General features: G+C 33.5%; 2 protein-coding genes across 4 annotated transcripts; both read right to left on the bottom strand.

Moving 5' to 3' along the window:
- Positions 1-7,877: 7,877 nt before the first annotated feature.
- On the bottom strand, positions 7,878-14,574 carry LOC107480140 (ribonuclease TUDOR 1). 2 transcript variants are annotated; one of them, XM_016100277.3, is made up of 17 exons: positions 14,426-14,574; positions 13,913-14,086; positions 13,710-13,784; positions 13,497-13,610; positions 13,304-13,408; positions 12,342-12,548; positions 12,153-12,263; positions 11,968-12,075; positions 11,083-11,253; positions 10,806-11,003; positions 10,383-10,730; positions 10,052-10,282; positions 9,758-9,946; positions 9,594-9,671; positions 9,282-9,476; positions 8,509-8,886; positions 7,878-8,386 (listed from the first exon to the last, which is right to left on the bottom strand). In XM_016100277.3, the coding sequence occupies exons 2-17, from the start codon at positions 14,060-14,062 to the stop codon at positions 8,198-8,200; spliced, it is 2,847 nt and encodes a 948-aa protein (XP_015955763.1). In that variant the 5' UTR covers positions 14,063-14,086; positions 14,426-14,574; the 3' UTR covers positions 7,878-8,197. The 2 variants fall into 2 exon arrangements, with proteins under 2 accessions (XP_015955763.1, XP_015955764.1); XM_016100278.3 differs by having other exon boundaries at positions 13,913-14,083; positions 14,426-14,564.
- Positions 14,575-22,318: 7,744 nt separating this feature from the next.
- Positions 22,319-26,744, bottom strand: LOC107480141 (uncharacterized). Of its 2 annotated transcripts, XM_021138773.2 has the most exons (13): positions 26,307-26,744; positions 26,015-26,062; positions 25,616-25,717; positions 25,319-25,543; positions 25,124-25,206; positions 24,896-24,996; positions 24,452-24,575; positions 24,205-24,359; positions 23,863-23,999; positions 23,612-23,782; positions 23,278-23,502; positions 22,774-23,007; positions 22,319-22,629 (listed from the first exon to the last, which is right to left on the bottom strand). In XM_021138773.2, the coding sequence occupies exons 1-13, from the start codon at positions 26,472-26,474 to the stop codon at positions 22,489-22,491; spliced, it is 1,914 nt and encodes a 637-aa protein (XP_020994432.1). In that variant the 5' UTR covers positions 26,475-26,744; the 3' UTR covers positions 22,319-22,488. The 2 variants fall into 2 exon arrangements, with proteins under 2 accessions (XP_020994432.1, XP_052115573.1); XM_052259613.1 differs by lacking the exon at positions 26,015-26,062 and having other exon boundaries at positions 26,307-26,741.
- Positions 26,745-27,312: the final 568 nt, after the last annotated feature.

The raw sequence follows: 27,312 nt of genomic DNA on the forward strand, positions 1-27,312 counted from the left end.
TAGAATTTCATTAATACTTGAGGTACAGTAGAGCTCCACACCCTTAATCTATGGTGTGCAGAAACTCCACCGTTGAAAATACATAAGCAAAGGGTTCAGGCATGGCCGAATGGCCAGCCCCCCCTGACGTGATCAATGATCTCCTCAGATGAAGAATAAAACAAAACTGAGATCAAAGATGTCTAATACAATAGATAAATGTCCTATATATACTAGACTAGCTACTAGGGTTTACATGAGTAAGTAATTGATGCATAAATCCACTTCCGGGGCCCACTTGGTGTATGCTTGGGCTGAGCTTGATCATTCCACGAGCTAAGGCATTTCTTGGCGTTAAACTTTGAGTTATGACGTGTTTTGGGCGTTTAACTCCGGATCATGACGTTTTTCTGGCGTTTAACTCCAGACAGCAGCGTGTACTTGGCGTTTAACGCCAAGTTACGTCGTCATTCTTCAAATAAAGTATGGACTATTATATATTGCTGGAAAGCCCTGGATGTCTACTTTCCAACGCCGTTGAGAGCGCGCCAATTGGAGTTCTGTAGCTCCAGAAAATCTATTTCGAGTGCAGGGAGGTCAGAATCCAACAGCATCAGCAGTCCTTTTGTCAGCCTTCTTCAGAGTTTTGCTCAAATCCCTCAATTTCAGTCAGAATTTACCTGAAATCACAGAAAAACACACAAACTCGTAGTAAAGTCCAGAAATGTGAATTTAACATAAAAACTAATGAAAACATCCCTAAAAGTAGCTTAAACTTACTAAAAACTATAGAAAAACAATGCCAAAAAGCGTATAAATTATCCGCTCATCAATACAGTTTCTCAAGGATGACTGTATTTAATATAGTTTGAAAAAGTGAAGCCTTACACATGTATAAATAGGGGCATAGGTTGAGGTTTTTGACATACAACAGAAATAATAAAATCACTCTCTCTTCTCATATACTATTCTCTTCTCTCTCTTTTACAAATAAGTTGCTATATATATTAGTAGATATATATAAATTATCTTCAATATATTGAGTTAATTATATTGGCTAATATTAATACTAGAGTCTTCTATATCTTTATTTTATCTTCTTTATTTATTTATTTTACAACATGTTATCAGCACGAGACTCTGATCAAATTTTTAGGAAGACTCAGGTAACAAATTTTCATTATGTCGAAGCTCTCTCATCTTGAATTCAATGCTCTTGATATATCTGGAAATAATTATTTATCATAGATATTAGATGCTGAAATCCATCTTGATTCAATGGATCTTGGAGATACCATTAAGGCTGAAAATAATACATCCCAGAAGGATAAAGCCAAAGCTACGATTTTTCTTCGTCGTCATCTTGACGAAGGATTGAAAAATGAATATCTCACATTAAAAGATCTTGCAGATCTTTGGAAAGACCTTGAAGAAAGGTACAATCATAAAAAAATGGTGATACTTCCTCAAGCCCGATATGAATGGACGCACTTGTGTCTACAGGATTTTAAATCCATAGATGAATATAATTCGGCAATGTTTCGAATCACCTCACGAATAAAATTATGTGGGGAAATGATAACTGATAATGATATGTTAGAGAAAACTTTCTCAACCTTCCATGCCTCGAATGTGCTCCTGCAGCAGTAGTGTCGAGAAAAAGGATTTAAAAAATATTCTGAGCTAATTTTTTGCCTTCTTGTTACTGAACACAACAATGAGTTGCTCTTAAAGAATCACGAAGCGCGCCCAGCTGGCGCCGCCCCATTTCTTGAAGTAAATGCGACAAATTACCCTAGAAGAGGTAAATGGCAAGGTTTTAATAACAAGAAAAATTATGGAAGGAAAAGAAATTATGTTCAAAAGAGAGGATCTCACCAGAAGTGGGATAAAGAAAGAAATATTGGGCAAAATAAATCAACAGAGGATAAGTGTTTTCGTTGTGGTGGAAAGGGCCATTGGTCACGTACCTGTCGTACCCCAAGGCACCTAGTCGATCTTTTCCAGTCATCTTTGAAAAAGGACGACAAAGGGAAGGAAACAAATTTTGTTTCAAATGATGCTGAAAATTCTACCACTCATTATGATGTATCTGATTTCTTTGAGGATCATGAAAGAAATATTGGTCATTTGATCAATAATGGAATAGTTTAATATGTGGGATTGTTAAGTATCTATGTAAATAAATAATGTAAAGAACTTATTGTTAAGTTTTATTTTCTATATATTTAAGTTTCAAATGTGATGTATATAAATAATGAAATATTAATGTTTATGAATTTTGAAATCATTAAATGTGTCAAGTTTTAAAATAAAATTTTAGCATATGATTTTATGTACAATGTTTCTTAGAAAAATAATTCTAATCAAGAATTCAATTTGACTGTGCATGTATTACTACTCATTTTATTATAATTTATCTTTGAAGATAATGGCAAGGATATATAATGAAGATGTATGCCTTGTGGATAGTACAAGTTCGCATACCATTCTCAAAAGTGATATATATTTTACCCATCTTGTGCCAAAAAAAGAATATGTTAATACTATTATTGGCTCAGGCAATGTGATAGAAGGCTCCGGAAGAGCTATAATTTTGCTTTCTGGAGGAACTAAATTCATAATAAATAATGCACTATTGTCTACTAAGTCTCTGAGGAACTTATTGAGTTTCAAAGATATTTGCCGAAATGGATATCATGTTGAGACAATGAATGAGGGAAATCATGAGTATTTATGACAACTCATGATTCAAATAAGAAAGTTATATTAGAAAAATTACCCTCACTTTCATCTGGGTTATATTATACCAAGATTAGTGCAATTGAATCACATGCCACTGTAATCTAGAAGTTTACTAGTCCAAATGAATTCATAACTTGGCACGACCGATTGGGTCATCCAGGAACAACCATGATGCGGAGAATTATTGAAAACTCCCATGAACATTCACTAAAGAACCAGAAGATTCTTAAATCTAGTGAATTTTGTTGTGCTGCATGTTCTAAAAGGAAGTTAATTTTAAGGCTATCGCTAGTAAAGATTGGATTTGAGTCCCATGAATTCCTAGAAAGGATTCAAGGTGATATATGTGGACCAATTCATCCACCATGTGGATCTTTTAGATAATTTATGGTCCTGATAGACGCATCTTCGAGATGATCACATGTGTGCTTATTGTCTTCTCACAACCTGGCGTTTACGAGATTACTGGCTCAAATTATTCGATTAAAAGTACAATTTCCAGAAAATCCAATCAAAGCAATTCGTCTTGATAATACTGGTGAATTTACTTCCCAAGCTTTTCATGCTTATTGTATGGCTAATGGAATAAGTGTTGAACATCTAGTAGCTCATGTTCACACACAAAATGGGTTAGCAGAATCACTTATTAAATGCTTCCAATTAATTTCTAGACCCTTACTTATGAGAACAAATCTCCCAATCTTAGTTTGAGAGCATGCTATTTTACATGCCGCAGCACTTATTCGTTTGAGGCCGACGAGTTACCATCAATTCTCTCCTATGCAGTTAGCTTTTGGCCAGCAGCCAAATGTTTTCCATTTAAGAATATTCGAGTGTGCGATATATGTTCCCATTGCACCACCAAATCGCACCAAAATGGGACCCCAAAGAAAATTGGGGATATATGTTGGATATGATTCTCCCTCTATAGTGAGGTATCTTAAGATACAAACGGGAGATGTATTTAAAGCCCAATTTACGGATTGTCATTTTGATAAATCAAAATTTCCAATATTAGGGGGAGAGAATAAGCTTCTTGAAAAGGAACTTAATTAGAATGCATCATCCTTGATGCATTTAGATCCTCGATCAGGGCAATGTGAACTAGAAGTTCAAAAGATTATACATTTGCAAAGAATAGCAAATGAATTTTCTGATGCATTTTCTGATACAAAGAGGATAACCAAGTCGTATATACCAGCGAAAAATGTCCCAATTCGAATTGATGTCCCAGTTGGACAAATTTCCACAGAAGCAAATACACGCCAGAAGCATGGCAGGCCTGTCGGTTCCAAAGACAAAAATTCTCGAAAGAAAAAAGAGGTAAATACTATTCCTGTTGGAAAAGACACAGCAAAGATACCTGCAGTTGTCCAAAATTCTGATATAATTTTAACGCCAGAAGACGTTCAGGTACCTGAAAATTGTGAAAATGACGAGATCTCGATAAATTATGTTTTTATAGGAGAAAAATGGGATCGAAATAAGATAATTGTCAATGAAATATTTTCATATAATGTGGCATTAAATATCATGCATGAAAGTAAGTATCTTGAGCCAAGATCAATCGAAGAATGTCGACAAAGAAATGATTGGCCAAAATGGGAAGAATCCATGAAGGCTGAATTAGACTCACTTGCAAAACGTGAAGTCTTTAGACCTGTAGTCCGTACACCAGAAGATGTAAAACCTATTGGATACAGGTGGGTATTTGTGAGAAAACGAAATGAGAAAAATGAAGTTGTGCACTACAAAGCCCGACTTGTGGCACAAGATTTTTCACAAAGGCCCGGTATAGATTATGAAGAAACGTATTTCCCTGTAGTGGATGCGATAATATTGTGTTATTTGGTCAGTTTATCTGCATATCAAAAACTGCATATGCATTTAATGGATGTGGTAACAGCCTACTTATACGGCTCATTAGATCGGAATATCTATATGAAAGTCCTTGAAGGACTAAAGATGTCTAAACCATCCAATGAATATTCACAGGGGTTATACTTAGTCAAATTGCAAAGATCTTTATATCGTCTAAAGCAATCTAGACGAATGTGGTATAATCGTCTTATTGAGTATTTAGCCAAAAATGGATTCAAGAATGATGATATCTGTCCCTGTGTTTTCATAAAGAAAATTGCATCTGGATTCATTATAATTGATGTGTACGTTGATGATTTAAATATCATTGGAACTCCTGAAGAGATTCCAATAATTATAAAAACCCTAAAAGAAGAGTTTGAGATAAAAGATTTTGGAAAGACTAAATTTTGTGTCGGCCTGCAGATCGGGCATACAAAAAATGGGATCTTTATTCATCAAACGACATACACAGAAAAGATCTTGAAAAGATTTTATATGGATAAGTCACATCCCTTGGGTACCGCAATGATCGTAAGATCTTTGGATGTGGAAAAAGATCAATTCCGTCCTAAAGAAGAAAATGAAGATATCCTTGGTCCTGAAGTACCATATCTTAGTGCCATTGGTGGGCTAATGTATCTTGCTAATAATACACGACTCGATATATCATTTGCTGTGAATTTACTAGCAAGGTATAGTTCCTCTCCAACCAAAAGACATTGGAGAGGAATCAAACAAATCTTTTGATATCTTCATGGAACGGTTGATATGGGATTGTTCTATCCCTATGGATCCAATTCACACCTAGTTGGCTATGCAGATGCTGGCTACTTGTCTGATCCACATAAAGGGAGATCTCAAACAGGATACCTATTTACATATGGTGGAACAGCTATATCATGGAGGTCCACGAAACAGACGATTGCTGCAACATCCTCTAATCATGCCGAAACACTAGCGATTCATGAAGCAAGTTGCGAGTGTTTTTGGCTCAGGAGTTTGATCCAATATATTCTGTCATCATGTGGAATGATTGATCATAAGATAGCTCTAACTGTCCTGTTTAAAGATAATACAGTATGCATTGCTCAACTTAAAGGTGGATACATCAAAGGTGATAGAACAAAGCATATTTCTCCCGTATTCTTCTTCACTCATGATCTTCAAAATCAAGGAACAATTGACGTCCAACAGATCCGCTCAAGTGACAATCTGGCAGATTTATTTACAAAGTCATTCCCAAAATCTTCCTTTGAAAGATTGGTACATGAGATTGGGATGCGCCGATTTTGAGACATCAACTGATGGCGACAAGAGGGGGAGACTGTACTTTTTTTTTCCTTGGTCAAGTTTTTTTCCCATTAGGTTTTTCTTGACAAGATTTTTAATAAGGCAGTCCCCATCATTAAAAGATATTGTACTTTTTTTCCTTCACTAAGGTTTTTTCCGATTGGATTTTTCTTTAGTAAGATTTTAACGAGGCAATATCCTAAATGGTCATCAAGGGGGGAGTGTTGTGATAAGAATACCTTTTCACACCTTATGTGGATGTCCAATTTTCCATAAGATATAGTTTCTCAAGGATGACTGTATTTAATATAGTTTGAAAAAGTAAAGCCTTGCACATGTATAAATAGGGGTATAGATTGAGACTTTTGACATACAACAGAAATAATAAAATCACTCTCTTTTTTCATATACTGTTCTCTTCTCTCTCTCTCTTACAAATAAGTTGCTATATATATATATATTAGTAGATATCTATAAATTATCTTCAATATATTGAATTAATTATATTGGCTAATATTAATACTAGAGTCTTCTATATCTTTATTTTATCTTCTTTATTTATTTATTTTACAACAAATATGAGGTTTATATACAAATTTTGGGTCACAAAAAATCTAAGTCAACCAACTTTGACATGAATACGACATTGGTAGATGGATTATGGACATATGCAATTGATTCCTTTGTTAGCTTTAAGTTTTGGTGAGTATATGCACACATTTACTGGGAAGGGAGATTACTACAAAGCATCGTAATCTCTTAACTCTCTCTCTCTCTTGAAATTTTAAGTTTAGTTGAACTTAGAGATTTAAAAGAGAGAGATAATGAAATAGGCCCATAATTTTGATTCGGAGATACTCTTATGCATGATGATTTAGATCACATCAAAATTCTTCCATTTATGTGATATACCATTCTATTATTATTATTATTATTATTATTATTATTATTATTATTAGATAATGTTTTTATTTTTTAATGTGTTTGACAAATTTTTAGTATTAAAAGTAAAAGCACTAGAAAAATAAAAAATATCTTTTTTGAGAAGATGTAATTTACATCTTTTTTTAAAAGATATTTTTCTTTTAAAAAAAAATGTTTTTCATGTAATAAATAAACAAAAAAGTACTTTTATATTGTTATACCCAAACATAATTGATAGATAAAAAAATCTTTTTACATGAGATATCCAAACATAAAATTACTTTTACTTCTCTATAAGATCTTTTAAAAAAAGATAATTCGAAAAAAGATATTTTCTTAAAAACTCACCCAAGCCCTATGTAATAATATAAATTATTTTTAATTATAACAGTAAGTATTGTTTTTATTGTTTTGATCCACATATTTCATTTTTATTAAAAATTTTAGAATTTAATTAGTTTGTGTCCTAAAAATATATTTTAAGAATAATTAAAATCTTTAAATTTTTTGATGTATTTAATACATTGAAATATAAAAAATTTATCATTTTAATCATTTTTGGTAACAAAAAAATTTATAGCATCTTTAAAATGTACCCTTTTAATATATGTTACCAAGAGTCTAAATTTTAAAATAATAGTTTTTAGCAGAGTTTGTCAATCATGATTTTTGGAAAGTCGGTGTTTTTCTTTCTTACAGGAGGCTATAGTGTTCTATCGGAATGAGAATTTTTTAGAGAATTCTTTAGTGTTTATAAAACTTGTCTAATTTGTCTAAAAATAGAAATGGAACAAAATAAAACCGACCTTTTCATTGTTAAATTCTACAAGTAAAAATTACGTTTAACAGACGACACCCTTTTTTATAATGTCAAAAGTGCTGGTTTATATTCAAGGAAATTATAGAAACTACTTAGAAGTGTGTGCGTGTCAGATAGAACCAGAAGGGAAGTATGTCTTTTAGAAAGCAGAAGTGATTATGTATTACTATTGCCCCTCTTTCTTTATTGACTTCATCCACACTTCCATTGAAGCACATGAATTGAGTTAATTTAACTCGATAAAAAGACAACCAAGAAAATGAAAACGAAGTTCTTAACTATCACCATAAAACAATGTCTATGCCGTCCCATGATATATTAATTAATAATAATTAAATTCTGCCGCATGCCCTTTTATTGTCTGATATTTGAAAACAATTGTCCCCCTTAATCTAACAACAAAATTCATAACAAGAAAAACAAAACTCACAAAGCATTACGCACGGCATTTTCTTTTCCTCTCTTAACTCAATGTAAAATGTGGATGACTATAACTCGACTCATATTCCCTGTGAAGATGTCTACATTATAAGTAACTTATAAATTATAAGTTACCTTCCCCCAAAGAAATGACACTCACTTCCGGCCACTAGCCTTTCTTGCAGGGGGGGCAGTGTCCTCGTCGTCCGACTGAATATCTCCATACTGCCAGATTCCACGCCGGCTTGTCTTTGCCTCTGCCTGGAATTTCTCTAAATTATCAAGAGCTTGCTGTTTCTCTCTTCTGTCCCGTCTGTTCCTTTTTTCAAGCCTACCAAGTCCTTCCTGGAAATTTCACAAAGAAAACATTCAGAGGAAGTGAGTTTCCTGTGCAAACTGTATGCAGGTAATTAAAATCTATGCCTCTAAAGAGCATATCAAGAAAAACAGTGATTTGCAATGAAAACCTGTAGCATGGCAGCATTAACGCTGATCTCGGTATCCACAGCAACAAGAGTTACAGCAAGAACCGTCCCAGTTCCCTGCCCTTTCGTTTTCCCTCCTGAAGCATCTCTGTCCTCAACCTTGGCCCTGAATTCTTTGCCGCTGCCTAAAGTGAGTTCGCTCAAATATTCAGCTGCTTCTTGGCCAAAGTCCTCTTCCAAGTTTGGAACCTTCATGTATGCAAGGCTGCACAGTTGAGCAAGACCAGGAGCGGCAGAGACAGATGGATCAAGTGGTCGTAACTGACTGTAAGTTACTTCTTCTTGATTTCCATAATCAATGTAGAATACTTCAAATTTATCCTGGGGAGATTGAACGGCTCCTCGAGGCCCATTGACGATCTACATGATTCCATATACCGAATCATAAACCAAAACATAAAATTGAATTAGACTAAGAACATAGGTCATCACATCTCATTAACTCTATTCATAAATAGTAAGAGATCACATGCACGCAATATGTCAGCCACGTAGTAAAATATCTGACTGAATGATGTCAGGCCTCATAGTTTGGCAAATTTTGTTTTCCCCTAAATCCTAATAGTACAAATCTAGATAACAAATCAATGAAATGCAAGGGGTAGAAAGATACAAAAGGTTTAAAGAAACAAAACAGAATCCACTTTTGATCATCAAGTAAATATTTCTCATTAGCCATTTCTAAAGACCACACTTGATTGGCCATGGAATGGCTACCTCTTCTCACTATTACAGAAGCTAAACTAAGAACTTACCATTGCTCGGTACCATGATTTATCTGCCAGAAAATGACAAAGGACTATGTCACCCTTCTTAGGACTGAAAGCACCAAGCAGAGGAGCTTCTTGAAGGTTCAAAAAAGAAAGCTGTTGCTGAATGGATGCTATCTTCTGATCTCCAGCGGGTTGAACATAGAATTTACCACCACCCAAAACTTCTGTAACCACAACCTACAAATGTGTAACAATGGGACAAATCATTCAGACTTTTAAAATATCGAGAGATCATTCCGAATTTTTCAGTTTTCACAGCAAAAATGGTCATTTATGCAGGAGTATCCAAAGCACCTTAAGAACTTCTTGCTGTTTGTTTTCAACAGTTGCACCATTAGAGACTTCCTCCCCTTCAACATAATTCTCCCATATCTGCAATACAAATCACTTCAGAATAGCAAACCGGAAAAACAGAAGTGGCAATGTCAAGCATCATTAGGGAGGGACCTCTTCCTTACTTTCAGCTTTTGCCTCTTTGCAGATTGTTCAGCTTGCTCCAGAAGGTGTAAATCAGGAATTCTGTCACTGCCAAAGGATGTTTGAAGTTTTGCAAGACCAGCTTCAAGGAGTGTAACTGCTACATTTGTCCTTGACTCCCATAAGGATCCCAAGAACGTTCCAGTTCTATCAACAGTTTCCACTTCAATCTGAAAAGAGTAAATAATAAAATAAAATAAATAAATACAATTTTACAATTAAAAACTACAACCAGGAATCTTAGTTCACACAGGAAGGGATAAACCCTGAATTACCTCAACATCTCTCTGCATAATCTTTCGCCTCATCAGTGCAATTGCTTCCTCAGAATATGGCTCGTCACGACCAGGACATCTAACACCAGAGAATGCAAAAGCAATGCTGCAAGTTTCTTTTGGAATTAACAATTTGAAACGATGGCCGCTGAGGACATATTCCACAACAGCTGGGATTCTTCTACTCCGGTGCAGGAAAGGCAAGAAATCTTTGGCTTTCTTGGCTGATGCCTAGAATGAACCAAAACGGAAAAAAATGGTTTTTACAACATTTTATAAAAAATATTAACAGTGTAAAAGCAAAGAAGCAAAATTTAATGTAGCTTCTCACAATGGTCAGATCAGTTATATGCATGACCGGAGAGTCCTTGGCAGAATGGATCCCTTTTTTGCCAGATATGGCACGTGATTCTGCAGCAAGAAGAGCATCATAGTAGTTTGATCTCTCATCAAAGTCCCGATGTCTAATGACAGTTCCAAATCCTCGAGCAACTACCAACTCAGCGACATTGACCCCGGGTTGCTGGCTACCAGCAGGAACACCATCACCCTCACTCTTAACATTTGATGCTAGGAAAACCGATCCAAAATCCATTGATCTAGCATCAGCAGCTCCAGGTGGAGCTGCAGACCCATCTGCTGGACTAACCTTTCTAGAATACTCCATTTGTACATTAACCTGAAAACAGGTATAAGCAACTAATGACTGTATTCACAATTGATCATCAAAATAATCAATCTTATAATTTCATACTTGACGGCCAATGAGGCGTGTTCTCAAGAACTCCTTTGCTTCACGAGCATAGGGAGCTGGTTTTTCATCTCTACGAGGATTGCCCATTTTGGGACATCGAATACTTGACAGGTTAACTCGTCTCTCTGCTAGTGGACTGCCATAAGGAATGGAATCATCTGCAACAATGATGCAGTCCCCACTTACAACCTCAACCACCTAGAAAGATTCCAGCCAAATTATTATGCAAATCTAATTGAAGATTGACGGGTAGGAATAAAACTGGAAGACAGTTTACCTTTCCTGTAAAATTCTGGTCATGAATTGCCTTGGAATTAGTTGCTGGTGGTACATAGTTTGTCCACATCCTCAATCTGCTTTTCTTAGCCTGAAGCTCTGCAGCCTTCAGCTTCCTCTTTGCCTCATCCTCCATCATATTTGCACTCCATTCAACATATTTGGCGAAACCCTATAGATAGAGGAAATCGAAACGAGAGGGGTTTTTACTATTGTTCAAATGAATCTTATCAGATGAAAAGACATGGAGAAACTCCAAAGATTTCCCTTTATAAAACTGCATTGCATGTCTCTCTGACGCAACTCAATTACCAAAGCTACAGGAATGGAAATCATGGCAATTAGTTCAATTAAAGTGTCAGGAAGCAATGGTGGGTAAGAGAATAACTTCCTGAAAAACTATTAATATACAAAAATGAATAAATAAATAGCTAGACAGCTGACAAAACATAAAAGATTTAATGTGTCAAAATGTTTTAAGAAATGATGAAAGGAATAAAGCAGTAAATATTAAGAGACAATAAACAAGAAATGTTTAATTATTTGTGCTATCTTTGGTAAGCCACTTGATGTGATTAGCCCATAAAGCCAGAAAGGATAGCCAGTACAAACTTTCCTTTTGAAATCCTTCTAGTTGGTAGGTAGGTAGATAAAAATCTTTCATAGCTTCAATGCGTGTTCTACGTGTTTCATATATATTCATAAACATCAGGTCTATGTTATGGAGACTCCTCAAACTAAGTCAATTTCAGAGGCCACAAGCTTACTGCTAACTCAAATAACTCAACATAGTTATGATCCAATAGAAAATCAGTGAAATAAATCTTTCAAGGCCAACAGAAATTCAGCTAAAAGGTTATACACTTTCAACAAGGGAAGAACATACATTTTCAACAAGTTCCAACGCCAGGTCTTTTGCTGATTCACCATCAGGATAATACACTGACCCAATCAAATTGCTGAACTTATCAACACCTTCAAGGACAACCCGCACCTACATACCAATCTGAAATTTAGAAAACAAGCAAAAATGCAACAAGCAAAGATAAATTAAAGAAGCATATTTCATACATCTCGGTTCAACACTCTCATCTCGGTGAAAAATTTAGCCTCATGAGCATCTGCTGTCACCTCTGACTCAACAACAGGCTCTGATGCAGCTTTCCTTCCCATTTGTGGGGACTAAATTAAGGAAATATAGTTATTATCATGATTAACAGATAGCAGCATGGCAACACCAACAGCATTAATGGGACATACCTGAATTCCAGCCACGAAAACTTGGACAAACTGAAATTCAGGGAGCAGATAGACTCGCAGGGTACTGCCATCGCGAACCTGCTCAACAATTCCTTCCATTGGCTTGCCTTTGTTTGCAGCCAACAAACCCATAGCATCCAAGTTGCTTGGATCACCAATGGCTGAAGGTGGTAGATTTCTGATGGAGGCCTCAGCAGCACCTGGACTCTGCAATCAACCACAATCATAATCAGGCATGACAAGTTTCTGTATAAGATTAGCTACAAATCACACTTCTCCATTCTTTTGTCCGTTTCCATTACATGCTAGACATATCCCCCCCAACAAAGACCAAGGTCCCACTTCATAGCAAAGGTGCCCATCGTGAGGCTCCTAGGTGGCCCCTTAATGGGAAATACAAAGGGGGTTTGCAAGATGGAGAATGTAAAACCGAAATGGAGAGCATTGGTGGGATTGAACACCGCTACTCTCCTCGCATGTCCCAGCTCAAGCCAACTAAGTCACCAACATGGAGAAGTCCTGTCTAGATATTTTATGTTAAAGTGTATTAAAATAATTATCAAATAAATCCAATGACAAAGTTAAATGTCATTGCATAATTAATCCTTATTGTGGAAGGCAACAAGAAAATACTCATTTCCAGTCTGCACATAAATATTAAATATTTACATGCAACATTTAATTAAATCAACTCCGAGATAGTGACAGCATATTATTCTTTGGTAATGACAAGATACAATGATTAGGTAATGACAACATGTAACGCTTTTCATCAGCAAATGACGCCTAACAGAATTTAGGTTGGATTCAAGTAAACCAAGCATCCAACAAAGCAGGGGCTTGCATCAAATAAGCAATTAAAAAAAAACTTGTTCACCAATTATAATATTATTAAAATTCTCTTTCGCAGTAAGTAACTATCAACTGTCAAGGATCCAACATTTAAAAACGGAAACCCTAACCTTGTTCCAACGACCAACACCTTCCTGTTTAGCTTGTTCTTCCAATCTTAACAATTCTGCAAGGTAAGGGCTTGCTTCTCCTTTCTGTTGCCCCTGCTCTCTAATCTGCACAAACAAAAACCACAATATACAATTTAGTGATGGAGAAACAATTCAAGCAGGGAACAACTACCAGAAACACACTGTACTACACCTTTGCCCATCCTGCAGCAACAACCAGCATTGCAACATTCTTGTCCCCAAGAAAAACACTTGCAAACTCACGATTTATGGAGGGCACATTGTAATCAATCTTGAAGGTCACCTCCTGTTCCACCAATATACCAAGTCAGAGATTTAGAATGTTGCATGAGAATTAAATAACGGCAGGGCAGGTGATAAAACTGCAAACTTTATTTTTCCTCACCTTCCCAACGCAGAGCTTCCTTAGAAATTCTCTACTTTCCCAAGCATATGGTTCATCCACACCACCCCTTCTTGCCTATAGAAATATTTTAAACAAAAGAATATACCAAACATCTCAGCTATTACAACCTTGATACAAGATATGTTTTTTTTTTTCTTTTCCAGAATGAGAAAAGGGATATTAGCATATATGGAGAAAATTACCAGCCTAGGAGCAATTAAAGATGATAAAGTGATGGTCTTTTCAGGAAGAGCACCAGGCCTTGAGCTAGTGAGGGCCACAATGACCAAACAATCCCCAGAAGGAACAGCTTTGACCCTTCCTCTGTACCACCCAGTCGCTGTTGATGCCATCTTCAACAGCTAACCTACGATCTGCTATTAGAAAAAAAACGAAATATCTAAGTTACAAAATTTTCATCCATGCATTGACATGTAAATTACTCAGATCCACGACAACAATAGCCAAAAGAAACAAGCATGCACAAACACAACAATCTAAGCTTCTGAAAAACAATCTAGATGGAGCTGGTGCATTAGGCGATCGGATGAGAAAGACTTCGTAACGATGGAATAGATAATCAAAATTGAGATCCGAAAATGGAAGGGAACGACGAAATCAAATGGAAGCGCATGCAGGGGAGAAAGCTGAATGAAGATCTACAACAACAATGAATAAATGAACGTAGAGCGTGAAAGGATAGGAAGCAGAAGAACCTTCTGAGGAACAGCGATGGATTCGATGAGAACAGAGAATTCGGCGGCGGATCACGATTCAGAGAGAGAGAGAGAGAGAGATGCAATTGTTAAATATTAGAAAGGAGGAAGAAGAGAGCTGGTTAATGTGAAATGAATGAATGAATGCCGAAATCTCTGAAGTAAGCCTTGTTAAACTTTAGCCCTCTGTTTCTACTATAATTACGATAATTGCCACTGCTAATTTCGCTTTCAATTCTGAATATCTGATCAATATTCGACCAAAATAAGCATCCTCGTCCTCCGCGTGACATATACAGTATATAGCAAAAGATATTTTAACATAGTTTAGTCGTTGATATTAATATTTGAGAACGAAAAATAAATAAGTCCGATGATTAAGCTTATCTTTTTTTTCCTCTCTCATTTTCGGACATATAATAACTACCTATCTTTGGGCAACGCCTTTTCTGGTGTGATAGTGTTTTTCGCTCGTTACCTTAATGATATTAAAAACACCATTGTTTTCTCTGACATGAACTCTTTGTCTTATTTGTGTCTTTACCTATTTGTATACATAATCTACCTACATTTTTCTGATAAAATATAATATAACATACAGTCGTACACTTATGAAATAAATTTCACTGGCATTTAATTAGATAATAAAAATTTTATATACGAGACAAAATAGATAGAAATTAAAATAATATTTTTATTTTTGTGTGAATGAACTTTCGATATACAACTCGTCTCTTACGTTGTTATTATACGCATTTTTTTTAAAGAGTGAGAATAACTCGGATGTCAAAAAATATAGTGGATGATACCTACAAAGGACGCTCAAGTCAGTAAGTGTGTAAAAGTATAAGAATTCTATGATTATAGAATATTAAACATGAAATAAAACTTAGGGATATATGTATTGTTTTGGTCCCTCACATTAAGGGTCGGAATCGAACCCCTCCCTGGTGTATATTTTGATTTAAAATCATCCTTAACGTGTTCACTACAAGTACAATTACCTCCTCCTCCAAATTCAGAAAAAATTCATCAACAAAAATTACATATCAATCACAATATCAAATTCCAGATTCAGAATTTCAAGCAAAAATTCAAATCCAGTATTCCATAGTAGACACAACAAAAAAGCCATCAACAGAACACGAAATCAGAAAATTAGAAATTGAATCATCAATCGAAATTCAAGACCAAGCGAAATTACAGACTGCGGATACAAAAATTACAACCTCAAGAATTCAACAATCTAATTCAACACCTCAACATAAGCTTTTAGCATCAAAACAACAATTTCATATCTGCAATGGGAGATTCTGATTCAGGAATCGACCTACCTGAATGCTGAAACACGACCTCTGAACGCCGGCGATAGTATGTGGTGGGAACAGAACCAGCTGAGGAAGACGACGACGTCCACGACGGCAGAACCACTCGGAACAGCGGCGGCAGATCTATTGGATCTGGAACCGACACCAAAGTCGCCTTGCTGGTTCACGGACGCGGCGGTCGTAGGCGAAGCAGCTGCGAGAAAGACAGCGACGAACGACCCGGTGGCAGTAAGCATTTTATTTTTTAAAAATTTTATAATTTTTATTAAAGTAAAGGTAATTTAGGAATAAAATTAAAAATTTTATTAAAAAGGACGATTTTAATACGAAAAAAATGTTAAGAATGATTCTAAATAAAAAATTAGATGATGGACGGTTTCGATTCTGACCCTCAACGTGAGGGACCAAAACAATACTTATCCCTAAATCATTATGTGGCCCTCTATAAGATATAGAAATTGGTGCATATAATTAATTAATAGAGCTGATATTATGAGTGTTTGTCATTAAGTCAGAATAATGGTTATTAAAATCGTTCGTTACAAACTTAGAATGAAGACAAATAAAATCGAGTTATGAGGCATAATGCACAATAAAGACCGAGTTATAAGGTGACGAATCACAGCCCCAAGTTTTGTCTACCGATCATATAATCCAAGCTAAACTTATAAAATAAAATGAGCTATAACTCGATTAAAAGATAAGTGAATAATGATATGGTAAGCTTCCAAGTTTAGTCGGGTTACTATGTCGGCAGTTATTCAAAAAATAAATAATTTTGCAATCAGTTTTATCTGCTTGAATTAATTGTGAGATAGATATTTCGTCAACCTATAACAAGAGACCGATGATTATTTCTCGCTCATCTTTACTTTATAAATATTGGCTTAACCAAAAGATATTGTGAAATAAATTATATGAATATGATAATAAATATATATAAATTGTAGAATAAAATAAATGAACCGATTATTCTTATGACAAGTAGTGATATTTTGAATTAAGAAATTCTAGAGGATTATTTTGAGGTATAGAACCATTTTATATTGGTGAATTTGAATTTAAATTCATGACTTTAGTGCTAAAAATTCTACATGTAAATTCATGAAGTTGTCATAATAAGATTTAATATTTAATAAATGCAAATATTATTGTAGATGGATGATTTAAATCCAACACTTTGCTATCTTAGCATGAAAGAGAAACAGAATAATATTAATTAAATAAAAATATATTAAAATATAGTGATTACAAGCTATTATATTTATTGAGTTCTGCTCCTATTCCTCTCAAATAGGAGCTTTGCCACTAATAGTCGGTTTCAGAAATTGATATAGTAAGAAGAAAGAAATAGTTAGTCATGATCTCATGGAGGATAGAAAATGCATAAAAAGAATTATGGATAGAGCATATATAGCTCAAAATCAGTCTTTTTTAACCGAGATTGGTGTTAAGATGTAATATGTATAAGATAGTAACTGAGAGAGAATTTGTCTTTGTTTAGACAATATAGCCAAATGTGCTTGATAAAGTAGCCAAGCTTGTTGTTGGATTGATTGATAATTGAGTTTGTTCTCAAATTCATTGATAGTCGAGTATTATTTTAGATTGATTGAAAGTCAAACTCGTTTTGGATTGGTTGAAAGTTGAGTTTGTTGTCAGATTGATTGAACATTGAGTGTTTTTGGATTGATTGAAACTCAAGTTTATTTTCAGATTGATTGAAAACGAGTTTGTTCTCGAATTGGTTGAAAACAGTCTTTTCTCTAATTGATTGAAAATCGAGTTTGTTCTCGTATTGATTGAAAATCGAGTTTATTCTCGGATTGGATGAAAGCCGAATTTGTTCTTGAATTGATTGAAAGACAAATTTGTTTTGGATTGGTTAAAAGTCGAGTATGTTCTCAAATTGGTTGAAAGTTGAGTTTGTTGTCGAATTAATTAAAAATCGAGTGTTCTTAGATTGATTGAAAATCGAATAATCTTATATTAATTGAAAGTCGAGTCTTTTATCAGATTGATTGAATCATTAATTGACTATGATATATAAAATGTTATGATATGTAAAAGTGAAGCAATTGAAATATATAAAATGTATAAAAAGTTACGATGTATTAAAATTTGATAAAAGATTTATATAAGTAAATTAAATTAGAAATAGTTATACCAAGGTGTAAATGACTTGGTAATTTGTTCTATTGGGACCATTTGTCTTTCATTACCGAAGTATAAATGACTTGATAATTTGTTCTATTAAAGTTATTTGCCTTTCATTACCTATAATGGTTAAACAAAGAATTATCAAAATAAATAATAATCATGAAATTAGTAAATTACTTTGAGCTATTTCATTATTTAAATGAATTTATAATTGTCTGTCTTTTCAAAATCAAGAAAAATATTAGTCATCTAATCATCACTCTTGATGTAAATAACAAACCAAATACTACAAAGAAGCAAAGGAATAAATATTCTATAATAAAAATAAAAATAATGTCAAAATTTATCTCTTGATCATGAATGTCAGTTTTTTTAAAATTTATCTTCACCTCATGTTTGATATCTAATTAAATTTAGAGTAATAAATAGTAATTTTGGCTTTAAACGGTTAATTATGATGTTAATAGAGGATGATTTCGAATCTTGATCTTTATATTGTTTGAATTTATTTTGATAAATATAAAATTAAATAGTAATGCAAAATATTAAAGATTGGATCAAATAGGACTCAATTGAGGGCGCTTGATAATGACAATGACGATTTGATATGTGAAAACTCAATTGGGTAATGATAAAGTAATATAACAGTAATGGTGGTGTCATTCTTCTGCACAAAAAATGAAAATAAAACAAATAAACTAGTGGAATAAAATATTTAAAATCATCATATTATTCTATTGTGTGCAATTATTTGGTGACATTATGAATCAAATGAAATAATTTTATAGTTTTGTATAAAGTTAAAGTTAAAAGAGAATGAGTGATAATTTCATAACTGTAAAATTCTTGTAAAATAGAGCATGAAATTATAATTTTTGAGAATATATAATAAATTGTCGTTTTAATTTGATATCACTTAAATAGATGAGATCTTGTTGATAATAGTTTGAGCATATAATTTTGTTAAATTTTTGGAAATAAAAGAGCATTGTTCACTTTGACTTCAAGAGAATTTGAATCATAAATTTATGTGACAACAATATAGAGAAAGATAGAGATATAGGACTATGCATATGTAGTGTATATATGCATTTGATTCTGAAAAATATTAAAAATTCTATAAGCTTTAAATATTAAAATAAATTCTATAAATTCTATAAGCTTTTTATATAAATTAAATTATTAATATTTTATTTTTGTCTAAAACATTTTATATCGTTCTAATTTAGTCTTTTGTTCAAAGTTAAATATTTTCTTCTAAAAAAATGAGACACCTTTAATTATAGTAAATTATCAATTCAATTTATAAATTAAAACATGTAAAATATTAAAAATATAAAAATAATTAGTAATATATTTAGGACATATAATTATAAAAACAAATTAAATTTGTTAACCACGGTAAATGAATAGTAATTACCTATTACTTAAATTATACATTCTTTTATTTTTAATAGTAATAACTTTAAGAGTGAAAGTAAGTTAGTCTCCAAATCTTTTTCTTTTTTTAAATTCTATGAAAAATATTTTGGTTAATATTAAAAAAATATTATTTTTTTTCAAATTTTTTTTCATCTAATGGACTTAATTCTAATTTGATTAGTGATAATTCATCTAATGGACTTAATTTTAATTTAATTAGTGATATACATATTTATTAACAATAAATCAAATAATATGTGGGAATTTTTTATTTTAATAAATTAAATAAATATTTTATTTTTTGAAATAAATAATTTTAAAAATTATTAGAAAAATACATCAGTATCTCTTATCTTATTTATACTATAAACGAGATAATTTTATCCGTATCGAGATATGTGTATTTTTTTAATTTTCATATATCTCCTTACTGTAATCGAGATATGTATATTTGTAAATATAAAAATATAATTTTTGAAGATAATAAAAAATATTAATAATTTAAATTAAATCAAACTCTTAAAAATAGAATATTTCAAATAATAAGAAGATAAGCAGTTTCAAATAATAGAAAAGATGAGCAGTTTCAAAATAATAGAAGAAATATGCGGTTTTAACTAACTAATTAATGAACTTGGTTTAGTAGTTAGCTCACTAGTTTGCTTAAGCAAGTGTTGGAGATTCGAATCCCACCTTATTATTATTTGAATTGATTTAGTGTAAATTCTAATAAAAAACGCCGGTGGATGGAAGTAGTACGGTTAAGATCGTCCACCAATTGAAATATTCTATTTTTAAGAGTTTGGTCTAATTTAAATTATTAATATTTTTATTATTTTTATAAAATATATTTTTATATTTATAAATACATATATCTCGTCTACATAGTAATAATTTTTTAGATTATTTATTTTAATAAATAAAATATTTATTTAATTTATTAAAATAAAAAACCTAATAAGTTGTCTCTCTGATACAGATATAATGTCACACACTCTTTTTTTTGTGTGGGTCCAATGAATCAACAATTGTGTACTCTAATTAATTCTTCCCCATCCAAGAGCCATCAACATAAACTACTAATGCATTGACACCTATCCTTCTACACATGTAGAAACAATTTCCTTTTTACACCATAAAATCCACCTTATAATTAATATATGTATTGCTTATAAATATATTAAAAAATAATAATTTTCTAATAATCTTCCATTTGGGCTATACATATATATTTTTTTGAGATAATCACATCCTATAAATTTTATGCGCATATCTTAATGTTATTTCTCTGATTTAATAATCTGGTCTGTCTCATATACAAGTTATGAAATTACCGCAATTTTTTATCACATTAGTGTCGCAACGAAACCACGATGATTGCGATACTAAAATACTCAACCACATAGATCAAATTTGGATGAGAAAATTCAGAAATTACATGCAAAAATGATCTCATGCATGCCTATTTCTAACTGCTCCAACTTGAATAAAAATACTATTTTATTCGGTGACAGACCCAAATAAAATTGCAAGGGCAATGCCCAGGCTCATAGCGACGGTGACTCAGTGATGAGTTTGTGGAAGAAGAAGAGAAGAACTTAACAGACTTACAATGAGAGAGAAAGAGAGAAGAATTTACCTAGAGAAAAGGGACTCATCAGTAGAAAGGTGGTGACAGGCTCAACAGAGACAGTAACGGGATAAGTAGCGATGGACCGATGGCGACATGAGCTGTGAAGGAAGACAGGAACTGTGAAGGAGTAGGTGACGATGGGCTCAGCAATGACGATGACGGGAGCTATGAAGATTTTTGTGAAGAAACCGAGAAAAAGAAGACTCTGGATGAGAACGACTGGTTTCCTTTCATGACTATAGAGTATAGATTAAAGTTGTGAATCACTGAATCTGTAGTATGAGTCAAATCCTAATTCCTAAAAAGTGTTTATATATATATATATATAAATAAACCTGACTTGGGTCAATTTATTACCCTTCCCAATCTGGTATGGACGGGTCGAGTACTCCTGCCAAATCTAATCACATATTGATACTCCATTTATTAAGGATTTATCACTAGCCGATAGATTGCTACACACACAAAGTGAGATTTTAACTCCTAATAATTATTTAAACGGATGAATGAGATGATCACTCAACAAACTCAAATTAATTAAAACAAATACTAATTATTTTTAATATTTTAATATTAAAAATTATGAGAGTTTAATTTTAATTATAACTTTGTAAAATATTTACAGTAATAATTATTATATATATCTTTTGTTTAATCTCTTTTAATAAAAAAATTTATATATTTTTATTAATTATCCCGTACAGTGTACGGGAACATACACTAGTATTTCATTAATTATTGAAAAATGAAATACAAAGATGTTAAAAAATAAGATAGCATAATAAAAGGTGGAGATTTTCTAAAACAATACACTAAAGATATTCATCCAATGGTGTATGGTCAAAAAACGAAGAAAAATTTTAAAGAAAAAAGAATAATAAATTAATAAAATATTTATAATAATAATTATTACATATATTTTATTTAATTTTTTAATAAACTTTTTTAAACTTTTTTATATAATTTTATGTATTATCTCGTACAAATTACAAGAACATACACAGGTTAAAATAAAAAGTAGATCGAATTCCTTGTTGGGACAGAAATTTAGAGAGAAATAAATAAAATATTAATGCTTAAAGTAGTTCCTAAAACAAATTAGGTATGAATAAATTTGGCGGTGAAAGATTCAATGCCAAGTTGTTCCTCTCATTAATTTCAGGTTGACAATATTAATTACATACGAACATGGAAAGTAAATTTTTTCGTGCAAGAATTTCCGAAAATTTCAGTATCCAATAATCCCCAATTGAAAATTCTTACTTGGTGGAAGATCCACCATCATTAAAATCACAACGCGCACGAACAACGACAAACGTGAGTAATAGGAACGAAAACAGCTGTTGGTCATTAGCAAAAAAAAAAGTATATATATTTTCCTCAAGGCTCGAGGGCATGGATCTAGTGGCTTTCTTTTTACAAGTGTCTGTAAAATGATTACATCCATATAAGTAGCATTGCTAAGTGCTCAAATAAGTATTGCCCCTTTCTAAAATCAGTAGCATTGGTAAGTGCTCAAGTTAGTGGAATCCAAAAACCCTGGCAGGGTAGATAACAGTGGGTGGATCAGAAATCTTTTCATCTGGTCCAAGATCATTCATAGGTGGCCGCTGTTTGTGGTGATTAGTCACTGATTGGTAAGCCATTGCCAATGCCAAAGCCTGCGAACAAGTGCACTTACAGGTTACAACACTAGTTAAGGAATTCAATGCACACTAATTAGCAAAATTCATAAATATATATATTATACAAAGAGATAGAGAGAATAGACGTTGCTAAAACAGTGATTAGAATCACTGGCTTACAATATGATCACGGTTAGGGGGAGCATAAATGCCAGTGGTAACTGTGGTTCTTCTTTTGGTGCCGCCAGGTGGTGGCTTGGAGATATTAGTAAATCCTGTTGGTACTACTATGACTGGGAAACCAACAAGATTTCCTACACAAACTTTCTCCCAGTCAGTTGCATTGCCAATGAAAGCATCCACGGTTAATGACTCTCTTATTTCCTTGATTAGCCTTCCCCTTGCTCTTTGTGCCTGAATACAAAAATTGAAAAATCCAAATGGGCAGCACATTTTAGCTAAAAATAATGTGGATGATATGAATTGCTTGATATGGTGCAACACACATTAACCTGATTTTTCTGTCACATTCAGTAACATGATAAATAACTAATACTATATCAAAATGCTTAAGAAATTCAGTCAATCATCTTGTATTTCACTAGGTTTACCGTTTTTATTCTATCTTGAGGTAAGTAAATATGCGCATCTCTGGTTAAATTCAAGGGAACCAAATAAGAATACCTGCATGTAGTCCACAGCTGGAATTACGCGAGCGCGGCGCAGTTCAGTCGGCCACTGCTCTTGAGCTTCGTACACATTATCCTGGCCTGAGCGTTGCCACTCATCAAAGTGAGCCAGCATGTCAACATCCATTGTGAAATTTAAGATGCCTTGAGCAGAATCAACTGTGTAATTCAGTTTGAAAGGGACCATCTTGACACCCTTTGACTCAAGAACATGGACAACCTATATATTAGTCACCAGAAAAAATAAAGGAGTAAGTTTAATGAATGATCCTAGCAACAATCAAAAGCTGCAAATGTTTTAAGCCCACAAAGTTACTTCAACGACAAACCTCCATTTCAGCATCATCAAGATATCCAACTGTCAACTTTGTAATGTCAACATGGAATGGATCATCTAGGGAGCTAACTTTTGAGGAGTGATCATGAGGGTCTCTTCCCCGAATAATGTCCAATACAATGGCACAATCATCTGCAGATCTACAGAAAGGGCCTAGTTTATCCTAGTCAAAAGATTACATGTTAGTTTACAACATGCATAGCATCCTACCGCCAAAAGGACAGCATAGAATTTGGGTTTTACCAAGCTTTCTGATATACTCATCACACCAGTTCGACCTACTGTACCAAAAGTTGGGCGTAGTGCTGTTATTCCACAGCGAGCTGCGGGGTAGGTTATGGATCCTGCCGTTTCTGATCCAATTGCAAAAGGAACCAGACCTGTAATGCCATGAACAAAGTCTCAAGACATGAACATTACTGATAATTGACATGAAAAATAGAACAAATGGAACCAAAATGAAATCTTAAGCACATTATGAGAACTGTAATTAATAGCACAAACCTTATAATGAAAAGAACTTGCACAAAGGAAGAAATAAACTAATAATAAAGCAGTCATTCATGGACCATGGTGGAACAGTACCTGCTGAGGTGCTAGCTGCAGGACCAGCAGATGACCCTGTGGAAAATTCCTCTATATTCCATGGGTTCCTGGTTCTGCCACCAAACCAGATATCATCATATGCTAATGATCCAGAAACAAGCTTTGCAACAAGAACAGCCCCAGCAGATTTCAACCTGTGCTGAAAAAGTACTATTAACTAGTTACGGAGTTGTAGGTAACATTGCAGGTATTCAAGTGTAGATTTACACTTTGCTATGGACATTACCTCTTATAGACCCATGCTTCCATATCAATAACTTGATTTTTGAATGATTTTGAACCCCATGTTGTTTTGTACTCAGGAACTGCTATGATGTCCTTCAATCCATATGGAATTCCATGAAGAGGCCCTTCAACAATTTCAGATATGAAAAATACCAATCTCTCAATACTCCAGTGCTTAAACAACTTCTCAAAAAAAAAAAAGAATAAAATATCAAAGTGCTATTTTAATACTTATATGCTGCAACAACTACGCTTAAACAAAATGAAGCTCATGTCTATTACAGCGTCTAAAGAACTACAAATGATTTTGCTGAAATGGTAAATATCATGTTAAAGAACTTCATATGAATGGTAAGGTCTCCTCAATGATGCATTGGTTCATATCGATCTTTCTAATACTTGAAGTCTATTAGCTCATATATAAATGACAATTGATGACTAGTACCCAGATACACTCCTTGGCTGAGCAATTCATCAGCTTCTTTCGCTTGCTTGTGTGCCAATTCTTCGGTAAAAGTGATCACAGCCTCAAGAACAGGATTGTACCTGGTGTGCATTCCAGGCGACAAAGATAAGAAGGAAGACATAAGTTTCAACGCTATTGGAATTCTCCTGACACAACACAACACAACATACAACATAATTGCAACAGTTGCTAGAATTCCAGTACTACTTTCTCAATCTCCGCAAGAATATTTGTGTAAGCTCCTGAGAAGTTATTTGTTTAGTTTTGATGAGTGCACCTAATTCAAGAACCTGATTTGAAACATGGGGAAAGAAAATGCATTCATGAAATGGTAACACGCAGTAATGTTTATCTCATATATAATCGGTAAAATTAGTGGTCCCTAAGCAAAGGATCACTTACACTCATAAAGGCAATATCTTCTTCAGATTCAGGTCTCTGTATCTTAGAGATGGAAGGACATTTGAACTTTTTGCTTTCAGAATGTAATGGTTGATATTCCCAATCAGCATTGAAAATTAAAGGAGAAGGGTAATGCAACCCCCCATTTTCAGAAGCCACAAGTTTCCGATCCGCTACTATAATTGGAACATTGAACTCTTTCGCAGCCTTATCAATCTCCTCAACCTAAAAGGAACAGAATTAATCACCGCCAACCTTTGAAGTAACATCAAACTCCCAAGTCAAACGAAACTATACCTGCTTGTCATTGAAGAAGTTGGCATCAAGCAAACCAAGGGAATGCCTTAGGCATGAGAGTTTACTACTTGTCTCTGAATGATGTGATTGATTCTTACTTCCCTGATTGATTACCCAAAACAAAAAGAGACATCTACATAAATATTAACGACTTCTAAAAGAAAACCCTTAATCTTGGCCACCAAAAACTTTGAAGGTTACTTTTATTTTCTCGTGTTAAGGGTAGGTGATTACAGTAAAGTTTTGTAACTGAAGAAAGTTACAAAATTCACAAATTAAAGACGGTGGTGGTTTACATTCATAATGAGTGTTTGGTGAGTTCTATTCAATCTTGGCAGAGCAGAGATGAAATGGACAAGCACCATAACTGCACATATTGATAAGCAATAAAGAACTAACCTGAACTTTATCACAGAACATTTTGCACAATCTTTTTAAGGTTTTCACCTGTCGTTACATCGGTCAGGGAATACAACCATACAAGAAGGCATAGCTTAGTATTTCTTTTCTTACTTACTCACATGTTTTACATACATTCTAAGAGTTTGAAAGCATGGGATTATTTTGGGGGAAAAGGAAAGAACTGGGGTTTGTCAGCAACGGAATAATGCAAGTATACACAGGAAAACAGAATTGAATTCAACAAAAAGAAAGGGTATGAGAGTGTGAAAGAGTGAGAAAGGTATCATACCATGGTTGTGTGAGGAAGGGCGAGAATGGGAGGAGCGGAAACAAGAACATAGCACCAAAATGCTATTATTATGGCCACCGAAAAGTTGAAGGTGTGAGAACCGCCACTGGCACCGCTTCCACGTGTCGATGATGCAGGCGGTTGAATAGGACACATGTTCTTCCGCATGGCTTCTTTCTCTGAACTCTGATATCGTTCTCTCTCGGAATCCGAATCTTCTTTCCGCTAGTTTTCTTTTCTGTGTACTACTAGAATCTGATCTGCTCGGTGAATAAGTCAAACCTTGAAACTCAAACCATGTGTTCTCTTCCGCTGGTTCCATGATTAGTTAATTCAAACGAATAATAAATTGTAATTTTTTATGAGGAGCTAGCTGTACATGATGCGCAATTTTCACACATGAGGAGCTAGCATGTCTTTGAAAAGTCGTTGATGGCTTTATCACACATGAGATGGACTTGCTAAGCTATATTTTTGCATGCATCCCAGCGCCCATTCTCGTTTCAGGAAAATCTGTAACGATTTCAGCTCACATATAGCTCAACTCGAGGAGAACATTTGATAAGGTAAGTGTAAAAGTTAATATGAATAAATTATTCAACCATGTACCATGCATGTATGTCCTAAAATTCAGTCACTAAATCAATGACAGTATATAATATTTATTAAAATATAAAATATATATTAAAAATAAGTTAAAAATTATATATATTTATATATAAATATATTATAATTATTGAGTAAATAATTAAATTTATTTTTAAAAAATTATTTGTTTTAAAATTAATTTTTAAAATATTTTTTTAAATTAAATTTGTTCTTCAAAAATTTTAAATTAATCACGTTAGTTCTTTCGTTACTCTTATTGTCACGATATCAAAGCTTATTGATGTACCACATTAAATAACACCACATTGACACAACACACACTTGATTGTCCTAATCGACTGCTAAAATAATAAGTTTATGAATTAAAAAATATCAAATGAATTCTAAATTGAAGGAA

Source organism: Arachis duranensis, chromosome 3, assembly GCF_000817695.3.
Source record: "Arachis duranensis cultivar V14167 chromosome 3, aradu.V14167.gnm2.J7QH, whole genome shotgun sequence".
NCBI classification, from domain to species: Eukaryota; Viridiplantae; Streptophyta; class Magnoliopsida; order Fabales; family Fabaceae; genus Arachis; species Arachis duranensis.